Source organism: Plutella xylostella, chromosome 18, assembly GCF_932276165.1.
Source record: "Plutella xylostella chromosome 18, ilPluXylo3.1, whole genome shotgun sequence".
In the NCBI taxonomy this organism is placed as follows: Eukaryota; Metazoa; Arthropoda; class Insecta; order Lepidoptera; family Plutellidae; genus Plutella; species Plutella xylostella.
In genome coordinates, this window is record NC_063998.1 from 9,862,164 (window position 1) to 9,874,237 (window position 12,074).

Consider the following 12,074-nt stretch of genomic DNA (forward strand, 5'->3'; position numbering starts at 1 on the left):
CTGACACTAAACACCAATTCAACCAATTGTTTACACACAAGGTTATAATGGGCGGATTACAACCACACCATAGTTTACCTTAGTTTAAACTCCGGTGTTTCGGTAGGTTTACTCTGGCTTTACAAAACTAACGTAGATCTGTCCTGCAATCAACACGCTTAATGCAACGACATAAGAGTTGTAGTTAGCGTAGCACCGCTTCGATACTAAGATTTTCGTAAGTTACAGAGACCCCCTGTAAATATGCATTTGTAAAGTTGCTTTTGAAAATAAGTTATGATTGTTTCAATGTATAAAACGCAAGACAGACTCAATACATTGCCTTTCAAGAGTAGGGACTCTGGCCGGCTGCCAAAGATTCGTTGTGAAACATGCGTTTCAGATCGCATTGTTGTGGTAATGTTCGATTACATTTCGTCACTGAGCAGGAAGTATCCGATCTTCAATTTAAGTCTGTTTGTTCGCAATAACGGGAGTTTTGGTCAAGATTCGATGTGTAACTTGTGTGTGTGAAAATTCTTAGGGCATGTTTCACGATGTCTGGATAATGGATACCTGTAGGATAAAAGACATACCGCCAATGACAGCATGTCTTTTATCCTAAAAATCCAGACATTGTAAAACAGGCCTAGTAGCTGTTAGAGAGTCACAGGTGCTAGAAAGACATTTTGCTAATAAACGTCAAACTTTACTGCGTTATTTATAGTAAGAAGCTACGTAAGAAAGCGGCCATAAGGCTGCCTCTACTGCTGGATGGAGCGAAAAAGCGTTAAGCGAAAAATTCGCAAATATTGCACAAAATTTCAAGCTATTGGTAGATTTGAAAGGTGGCTGGTTATGATTGGATGCGGAAAAGTATAGATCGCATCCAGTGACGTGCTTTGGGAGAGGCCTACGTCCAGCACTGGACTGCAATAGGCTGATGGTGATGTGATTCTAAATTCGTGATAAAGCGTTGTCCACATTGAAGATGTGTCCTTGTACAAACGTATACATTTAATTAAGACGTGAGATGCTCTAATATATGCCCTCCTTAATTCAGACTATAAATACCTAGTGCTTACTATTTATTTATAATATTTCCTACTCGATAGATTTACGACGAGATATTTTTCTACCAGACGCGGCCATTTATTAGCAGCAAGGCTAAGGTTGTTTATTGACCGATCTCCCGCTTCAGAATAAAAATGTTAATATAGGTGTAAAATTAAATGTAAACAATAAAATGAAGGCGAAAGTAAATATTATAAAGGCAAAAGTTTGTAGGTATGTGTGTATGTTTGTTACTTCTTTACGTCAAAACGGCTGAAACTATTTTAATGAAATTCAGTATGCTGGAGTTAGCTAACTGACACCTTAGATTTTTTGATCGCGGATTTTCAACCGGACAACTTTTTAAGGCGAAGCGAAGCTCGCGGGAACAGCTAGTTAATAATAAAATTGATGTTTTAAGAAGTATGTATTCTCTCTTCCTTCCTAATCGGAATGTTACAGTATGATCGGCATGCCCGCAGTTCCGCCGGGGGTCACTCCATCTACTTTCAGAGCACAGCTACCCTACCCGCAAACGTATCTCCTTCAGTTAAACGAACCGATGGCGGGTTCCGCTCATCTGGCATAATCTTTATTGACCAAAACTCATTTCGCATAACTCGTATGGTCTAAACTTTTTTGGCCGAACCATCACTTTGCCAAGACTTATGTGGCATAAGGCTCGTTTCGTCTAAAACTCTTTAGGCACAATCTTTAAACACCTAAGTTTCGTTTGCTCAAATTTATGTTCGTCTATACCTATGTATAATCTTGTTTATCCTAATGTTATCTTAATAAATAATATATTAAGTATGTAGTAAATGTATAAATTGTGGTATTTTTCTCCTACATCCCGAAAATCACGATGTTGTATGATCAAAAAATCGAAAGTTAACGACCAATATAATTATTACAAACCCCATGAGATTGAAACCTAAAAATAGGTGCGACGACGAGCAAAGCGAGGAGGAGCGTGTTAGGTGCACATGTTCATCAAAACCAAAGCGGAGCGCAGCGAAGCGGAGCGGAGCGTTTTCCAAACAGCGGAAACAATACAAGGCACCAGTTTGCGCTATGTAGGGATACGCTCCATCAAAGTTAAAGCCAAACGATTATTATAATTTATATAAACCTATGTCATAGCATTATTAGACTAATCAAGATTTGGCCATACCATTATTAGGCTAAACAATGTTATGCGAAATAACTTTTTACTAAACGAGATTTATGCCATACGATTTTCGGCGTAACGAGACTTTGACCAAACGTTACTATGCAATACGAGATTAGGCAAATAAATCTTATGCCAAAAAAGGTAGAACCACCGATGGCATAACAACTCTCGCTCTTTTGTTTTCTGTCAAGATAGAGTGAACCCACCTGGCGCTATGCCAAATTAGCCGCTAGTTACGACGTTACATTACGAGTAGCGGCTTACACTGAACACTTTGTTTCTATACAGGATACAGTTATTTCAGGGGCTATAATCTAGCCCTAACTAACCCCCAGAAATGTGAAAGATGCATTGTAAATATGCACGTTGTAAAACGGTAGGCTAACTACAAAACGTTGTAGGCTGTTATAGGATGGTATAGTAGAATACGTAACGAACCTCAATTTATTACAACGAAGTTACCTTTATTTAAAAACTAGCTGTTCCCGCGAGCATCGCATCGCCTTAAAAAGTTTTCTCGTGAGAATTCTGTGATAAAAAGTAGCCTATGTTTTAATTTAGGGTGTCAGCTAACTCCATACCAAATTCATTTAAATCAAAGGATCAACCGTTTTGACGTGAAGAAGTAATAAACATACACATATACTCTCAAACTTTCGCCTTTATAGTTGGTATTAAGTACCTAGTATGCCTATGATTTAGAGCGCGGTGTCTATGGTCTATGTCTATCTAGCCTCTGCCCTGTCGTTGTGCCAGTGCTGGCTTGCTGTCGTCTGTTGTGATAGGTCAAGTTCATTTCTGTACGTGTTGCACATACTCAAAGCCTCTAGTACGAAAATGAAAAAGTTTAGGTTTTCCCTGTCGTCTGCATACATTATCTGTCAGTCTCATAGTAGTTTCCGCAGGAGGCGCCACTTTGTACGCGAGAAAATGTAAACTTGTATGGTTTACTACAAAACTATCAAACCAGTACTAGACGTAAAATGGAGTACTTATGCATATTACAGAGTTGATACGCCAGAATGTTTATCCTAACTAATATTATAAATGCGAAAGTAACTGTGTCTGTCTGTCTGTCCGTTACTCTTTCACGCCAAAACTACTGAACAGATTTTAATGAAATTTGGTATACATATGGTCTAGACCCTGAGAAAGAACATAGGCTACTTTTTATCCCGGAAGTCCCACGGAAAAACTTTTTAAGGCGAAGCGAAGCTCGCGGGAACAGCTAGTCTTTTATAAAAAGATATTTTATAGTTATATAATATATTTTATAGGTATTAAAAATGCAGTATAGGTAGGGATGAACTACATGTCACTGGATCTTGTTAGGAATAATGTTTTTTTATATAAACATCTTCCGTCACGATGTGATCAATGACTGTGTCTTTGTTGTTTATTTATTCACTAGGTTAACGTGTTCTAATGTCATTGGCATTGCAAGATTATTGGCGACCGACCAATATCAAGTAGGTACTTTATGGAGGGTATTTTTAACTCATGAATGGACACATGTGATTAGATTTAAGTGTACAGTCCAACTATAAATTCATGACAATAAAGAGTGCGATTTTGCTAAGACTTTTTATCATTACTGTACTTACATTTACATTCATTTTAAAAATAAAATACCATTTATGACATTTGGGTATGGCTTTTTAACGAAATTCTCCCTTAATAAATTTAATACATCGATTAAATACGATCTGTAACAATTAGTTATAATCCACTTCCGTTTTCAGGTCTTTATAGTTTTACTGTAAACTGTGTTTTATTAAACTCCTCTAAATATAATAAATGTCGCTGGGATTCTATGGGCTGTGACAGCAACCTCTTAATAAAATTGCTTTTTTTTTAATATTCTACTTATGGGCTGTTTCAAAAAGTCTGGATAATGGCTACCTGTGAAATAAAGTACTGTTAATTAAGTAAAATAGCGCTGTTGTCTAAAACATAATTAAAGAGAGTGACAGCACGCCTTTTATCCCACCGTAGCCATTATCCAGACACTGTGAAACAGTCCCTTAAGATTTGTTCTTACCTGTAGAAGGACTTCGGGCACGGATATTTGCCAGTTGAATTCGAACCTTTTTGTCATGATGCAAGGTTTCTATCAGCGTGACCTGGACCCGTGCCTACACTGCTCAGCAGTAGGCCATTCTTAGAACTGTGGACAATGGGAGGAATTCATTATTGGTCATACAAATATAATTATTCATAAACTAGCTGTTCCCGCGAACTTCGCTTCGCCTTAAAAAGTTTTCCCGTGGGAATTCCGGGATAAAAAGTAGCCTATGTTCTTTCTCAGGATCTAGACCATATATGTACCAAATTTCATTCAAATCCGTTCAGTAGTTTTGGCGTGATAGAGTAACAGACAGACAGATAGACACAGTTACTTTCGCATTTATAATTTACTAGCTGTTCCCGCGCTTCGCTTCGCCTTAAAAAGTTTTCCCGTGGTAATTCCGGGATAAAAAGTAGCCTATGTTCTTTCTCAGGGTCTAGACCATATTATGTATACCAAATTTCATTCAAATCCGTTCAGTAGTTTTGGCGTGAAAGAGTAACAGACAGACAGACAGACAGACAAACACAGTTACTTTCGCATTTATAATATTAGTTAGGATAGTTAGGATTAGGATTAGGATAATATTAGTTAGGATATAGTGAGGATTAGGATTGGGTATTATTGGGGAAATCAAGAATGTCCAACGGAGAAGAAAACCAAGTGGATTTCCTGATATTCCTAACTTAACTACCTACGTAGGTATGCGAGATATTATTTTCTATGTAGATAGGCGATGCTGATGACTAGGTAGATGACAGATACAAGGATATACAGGGTGAAATTCTGATATCAGCCTCAGGGTTAGATATACCTTGCTGCACATGTAGGTTTCGGCTTAGTATACCCTTTTTGCAACATCCTGTATAATTATAAATGTTGCACACTTCAGTAAAAGAAAGTTCAAAAGAAATAAGCTTATTTTAAATGGAAAGGAGTCAATTTATACTTGCAAACTGAAGCTAATTAAAGACCAAATAAAATTTCGTAGAAGATTTAATTAGAAGCTTTGTATTTTTAAAGGACACCTTTTGAACTCGGATCCTTTTTGCTATCCGAATAAGTTGAGAAAAGAAAACAGTTAAGGCCCTTGGCACAAAATTAAATTGAAACAAAAACATTGTCAGGGGAACCGTGTTTTGTTTTAAAAATGCGAAAACTTTAAATTCTGTACACGGAAAGCAATTTGAAGTATCAAAGCCAATGCCTTCAGCCGAATGGCGTAGTTAGTGGTTAGTGACCCTGACTACTGAGCCGAAGGGCCCGGGTTCGATTTCCGGCTGGGGCAGATATTTGTTTAAACACAGATATTTGTTCTCGGGTCTTGGATGTGCCCGTAAAATAGCAATAAGCCCCCCCCCCCCTATTACTTTGGGACTAACATAATACTGGCAAAAAGTGGGTGCAGCAATGCCTACACATGACTACAGGTGCCCAATCTTAAAACATTGGCTCTCTGTACAGCTGACCGCAAATCGCAAATGACCCTACCTACTTCTCAAGTTTTATTTAGGTAGAAAGCTTTTTATTTTTATATTTTATAGTGTATTTTTAATTTTATAATTTGACCATTTTATTGTATTTTATTTTATTTGTGAATTTAATGTATTTTTAATTTTAACTATGGGTATACACCTGCAATAAAGAATTATTATTATTATTATTATATTATATATTATTAATGCACCTCTGTCTACCCCGCAAGGGAGTACATTAGTACAAGGTGTGAGTGTTTGTTTATTAGTATACAAATAACACAAAAATGTCAAAAAAGCTTTATTTATGTAGCTAAAGACAAGGTACATAACCTACCATACTTAAATCGAATTGCAGTTCCTAAGTAAACCGGCCTCTTTACTACGTTATAATAATTCTATTTACTTACAGCCCTGAAAGGCGATTGTCTCTGAAAGTGGCTTTTTATCGGATTGAGTGAAATGTAAGGCCCATAATAATATATATGGAACGCTCCACTGGGAGATATACGAGTACATACACAAAGGCACTATATCAATTGTTTAGCCTATATCCTATATACGAGTATATCTATACTATAAGGTAAATCTCCGTAGTTTTGTTTTTCGAAATTCCGTTTTTTTAATATACTGTATGTTCCTCATTGTAATGATACAGTATCTCTTGGTGATATAGGGTACTTTTGATCCCGGAATTCCCACGGGAAACCCTAAAGTGCAAAGCGAAGGTCGCGGGTAAAAAAGTGCCGTAAGTGTATTTTGAACAAGTCATACAAAACAATTCAAAGATTTGTATGCAAATTTTTATAAAAGCTTAACTTTCGGGATGGTTGGTAGGATAATTGTATTCCATTTGCAGAAATGTATGTAAATCAAAAAACACCGTTTTGCCATTAAGTTACTTTATTTATTACAAATACAACAAACGTGATTTGAATATTTATAACTGATTTCACAAAATATACTTGTAAGAACATTTTTAAAACAATTTACGTAGGAATTGTAAGTGTTCTCCAGTTAAGAGGCTTGTCTCAATTGCTACCATTTTCCTACACGTCAGTAAAATAAAAAGTATATAAGTGCACTTAAGTACTTATAAAAATTTTAATTTCTTTCTAGTTTTCTAATTTGTTTAGTCTGACTCTTTGCACTACTCAGTACCAGTACATACCTACACCACACACCGTCACATATTGTAGGTACATTTAATACATAAATGTGTTAAATGTACATAAATGTTCTCGAATGCTGGACAATGTTAGTGACCACAAAACTCGGCATAACTCCAGCTGTATGTGAAGTTGGACTCTAGTTCAACACGGAGCTTAGCGGCCGCTAGAAAGTTCGGAACAACTTTTAGGCTGAATTGTTTTTTCCGAGCCATTTATTGAGGCCCCAACTGTCCTACTTTACTGTTGAACTTCAGTTGTTTTTTTAACGCTTGAACGAAAAACAGAGTTGTATGTTTGCCATGTGTACCTACCTACCTACCTTATAATGTGTACTTATATGTATTTATAGCTGCCACTGATCTATATCTACACATAATAAGACATCGCAGCTTTATGAAAGGATCTACATCTACTTATCAGATGCTGATTCGCCTTGATAGTTCACTTTTTGTATGTCCAGATTAGCAAGGCCCTGCTGTAGATATATACTTGCAGATAAATACTATACAATACATACTATAGCAAACTATGTATTATCGCACTACAGCTGAAACTCCTCAACTGCTGAAAGTTTCAGGCCGCAGTCCCGAACTGGGCCAGCGCTAATGGACTAGACAACTTGGTCACTGTGACCGCTGTGTGTACCAAACAATTCGCAATGTTACGATTCATTTATTGCCTCTTCTTTTTAGGGTTCCGTGGCAAACGCTAAAGCTGACCCAGGGTTATTGTGAGAGGATTGGCCAGTCAGATCAGTTTTCAGTGGTTGACTTGACTGACCTATATTATGACTAGCTGTTCCCGCGAGCTTCGCTTAGCCTTAAAAAGTTTTCCCGTGGGAATTCCGGGATAAAAAGTAGCCTATGTTCTTTCTCAGGGTCTAGACAATATGTATACCAAATTTCAGACCGACACAGTTACTTTCGCATTTATAATATTAGTTTGGATAAGGATAGGTTTATGGCGCTCCGCTCTTTGCTAGAGTCGAGGCGGAGTGGAGGCGGCGTCGCGAGCGACTTCTTGAATTCGCAGAGAATTATGCCTCATTTACAATGACGCGTTCTCGCCACACCCGCACCTCAATCGCTAAACCAACCTAATTTTCTACCCTACACTACCATACTACTATTATACTTACCTATGTATCGAGGGAGTACTCCATCATCTTTCGTACCGTCATGTGCAGAGAAACCTGACCCCCCCTCTCATAGTAACAATACTTATGAGAGGGGTCAGATTTCTCTGACTTATACCGTAGCACTAAAGTTTTAAAAATCGCAGGGGAATTTGACTGAATCATCGTACAGAATGCCCCACATATGTAGCTAAAAGCGGAAAACGCACAAGCATACATTTGATGTACGAGTAGGTGGGTGAGTGTTTGTTATACGACATGTTGTTAGGTTGTTACAGAGAAGTCGCGTTGTTTCAGATTAATTTGTGTTTCTCAGAATTTATCGAGTTCATGAAATCGCGTGTCTTTTGGTGCTCTTAATAAATTTAGATAGTTAGAACATTTTTTTTCAAAGAAAGCATTCTCTTATTTTTGAAAAGAAACAACACTGCATGAAAAGATTATTTTTAAATATCAATTGTAAAAAAAATAGTAACAGGGGTTAAGGGCCCGTACAGGGTGACGTGCCGCGCCAAATTTGGGTTTTCAATGCTCTTCACACAGCACACGCAGTGACACGCACACATGTAAGTTTGCACAGTGGTTCGATAAACTTTTACTCGCCAACTTTATTGAAAATTATGTTCAAGTACATTTTGGGTGATTTTAGGGTACTTAAGTATAATTTTTACTTACACTGGTAGGCACCAGGAAAGAGTAGAAATTAATAGGAGTGCCACTTTACTCCATACTCGGAACCCGATTAGCTTTTTCAAACAAATGTGGTATTTACTTGTAGAAAGGTAACTACAAGTATTAAAGTGTAGATAATAAGTTTCGGACATCCTCCAGCCAACTGAACCCCGACGACGAAGCAAAGTAAATTCATAGTGTCGCAAAAGGGCTATACTAAGCCGAAAGGGAATGAGTCAAGGGGTCATTCTGAACAACTTTTGTTCTACGAGTTTTGCAAATTCGCGAAAAAAAAATATTCGTTTTCCATGGTAAAAAGTCACGTGTCCAACAAAGTTTCTATGAAAAAGGTTTTTTTTGTTAATTTCCAAAACTCGTAGAACAAAAGTTCAGAATGACCCCCTGTCTTACTCCTTTTTACCCGACTGCCGAAGGAGGAAGGTAATGTTTTTTGATTGTATGTATGTATGTTTGTCTGTTTCTTTGTTCCCTCCTGTAGCCTAAACGGCTTGATAAATTTTGATGCATGAAGTATTGTTAGACGCGTATTGATTGCACGATGGTTATAGTTTATGTGACGTTACATTAAAATGTACATAGCACCCTCTAGAGGACATAAGTGATGATCGAAAAAATAAGAATTCAACATTGCCGTGTAAGGTACCGAATGAAAGGGCTTGATTTTCACATTACAAAAATATGCATATTGAAGGTACCTATTTAAATAACAACAAAATTATTGAAATAAAAAATGATCATGAACTACTGACGTAAAATTTCATAGAATAAAAACAACTAAAAAGTTACAAATAAAAATATATAATTATAAACAAACAAAATACCTTTTTGTTTGTTTATAATTTGTTTAGTATATACCGCTTTTTCAATACCTGTAAGTACATTTTTTGGTAGCAGCATAATATTTTTTCTTATTTTTAGGGTTTCGTACCTCAAAAGGAAAAAAGCAACCGTTATAGGATCTCTTTGTTGTCCGTCTGTCACCGCCCTTTTTCTCAGAAACGGGTAAAGATATCAAGTTGTCATTTCGCATAGATGGGGAGTACCCCAAAAAAAATATTGTGGTACTCCCTGTCCCATACAAGTAAATTGGGGCTGATATTTTTTCCGGTTATTTTGATGGTGTAGGTAGGGTATCGTTGAATAGGTCTTTTAATATAATAGGTATAAAAAAGGTTAAAATAGAATTATTTAGCTTTTACCCTTAAATTTGGGGATTACACCATAGACAAAACCTAATTTTAAAAAATGATTTCAATAGATGGCGTGATTTTATGTTGGGTAACTCAGAATAAAAAGTGATGATATCTCAGAATAATAATGGTTAATGGTGCTATTCCGCTGAGCACCGAAACCGGTGGGACACTAGTGATAAGTGGTCATGGAAATGCAGCAGGGTAGACATTGCTCCTAGAACAAGGTATGAGTTTGTGATGTGTGTGCGTGAAAAGCGAGTATGGAAACTTTGAATATTTTCTTGATTTTGGTGCTCAGCTCGCCGATCAATCAAGTGCTGTGGCCTTACTGTCCACAGCTCATGCTGAGCTGGTGCCGTTTCAACACTCCGGACAGCAAACCGTTGTGTTATTGTTTTGTATTTTGTCTGTATTTTTGTTTTTGTCTCATGTTCTATTTTTTTGTCCTTGTTGTTTTGTATAAGTATGTATTTCTTTTTCTTGAAATCCATATTTTTCTTTTTTTTGTTGTTGCTGTCTATGTGTCGAATAAATGTATCTTTATCTTTATCTTCAAATCACGCAATCTATCGTGGGTTTTTTTTAGTGGCTACTGTCTATAGAAGAAATTCCGTCATTGACAATTTTACGTTACGAATTTATTTTTATTTATATTATTTTTATTTTTACATTTTCGTGGAGAACCAACAGCATTTTGTTAATCAATAATTATTACTTATGAACACATAACAACTTGGTGCCATTAACAGAATGAACTTAGTAAACCCAGTAAACCTAACTCATCCAGAGGAAAAATAAAATATCTTTCTCTCTCTCTGAAGAATATAATTAATAGCCCAAAGTCAATGCTTTTAGCTATTAACATCTTTGAAATAAAATTGAGCCACCACCGTGTTACTGCCCTCATCAGATCCTCACGAGACCATACCTCCACCAGCACCATGAGACTGTATTTTTGATCCTTAACCTAATGTTCCTGCGTATTGTCATCACTTAGATCCATTCGCTATATTCCTGCTCCTCATCAGACTTTTACGAGACTGTAATGTCACGAGAATATTACCCACTATCTAATTTAATGTATTGAATATAATAAAAGAATTATGCTTCCTCAATTTCAAATCAAATTATGTTGGTGTCATAAAAGTTGAAAAAGTGCAATGACAACCAATGTGCAGTGATTTTGTGTTTGTACACGATAAGATCGCGAGCTGTCAGTGCTGCCTAAACCGACGTGACCCTTCTTTGGAGGCCAGCGGCCGACTGAGTCAAACGTCACTTGTGTTTATGATTTTATAACACAGAAAGCCGCCATAGATATTTGTATGAAGATTTGAGGGAAAAAAATTGCTCAAGTTTGCGATTAATTTACACAAAATAAGTGTGTGTTTATTAAAAAACAAGGTATTTAGCGCCTAGTCCAAGCATTTAACTTTATAATATGATAAAAATCATATGAAAATTCATAATAATTACGAAACAGTTGTTACAATACGGGAGTGTGATTTTCTGGTTTTTCGTGATATTCTGAATTTTATTTACAGTTATCCATACGCATTTACTTAAATTCGAATCATTTAGCACCTAGCTAGACTCTTCGACTACCTGTGTGATTTTTTTCAAGGTTGTAGAGCATCGTTTACTACATAATTCTATGACAATGCCAACCCTCGATTACCCCTTGCAGACCCTTAAAACCGGAAATTTTACAGTACATTTTGATGCCGCATGCGCATGACACATTAGCTATGAGGTGAATTCTTCAGGAGTCAGTGACTGAAAGCTGCAAGTTCAAAGAACGGCTTTGGCAGTCTGTCAATTTGAGTAGAATGTATTATGTAGGTACCTACCTACTAGACATACTTCGTGTAAGAAATGCTGGGTGATTTAATAAAAACATTAGAGAGCTTCCCTTCGCCTTTAAATTTAATGTTTTACCGTGAAGGTAGTTCTCCCGTCTCTAAGAATTTTTATCCGTCCCCGAAGTCAAATGCGTTTGGCGCCGCTGGCGGCGGCAACTTCAGTACCTAAAGGTAAAGCGTCTCCCTATCGGTATCGTAGGTATCGGACGAAACGTATTTTCATAAATGTATGGAGAAACGGCATCAGCAATGACGATGAAGTAGAAGCAT

The 12,074-nt window shown here is 36.8% G+C and overlaps 1 protein-coding gene across 1 annotated transcript in view; it reads right to left on the reverse strand.

The window, feature by feature from the left end:
- The window catches only part of LOC105388539 (1-phosphatidylinositol 4,5-bisphosphate phosphodiesterase), a 72,783-nt gene that overhangs the window by 38,582 nt on the left and 22,127 nt on the right, over positions 1-12,074 (reverse strand). Inside the window, exon 2 of the mRNA XM_048627122.1 lies at positions 4,248-4,373. Within this exon, the coding sequence (XP_048483079.1) occupies positions 4,248-4,304 (57 nt within the window). The 5' untranslated portion in view covers positions 4,305-4,373. The remainder of the gene's footprint in view (positions 1-4,247; positions 4,374-12,074) is intronic.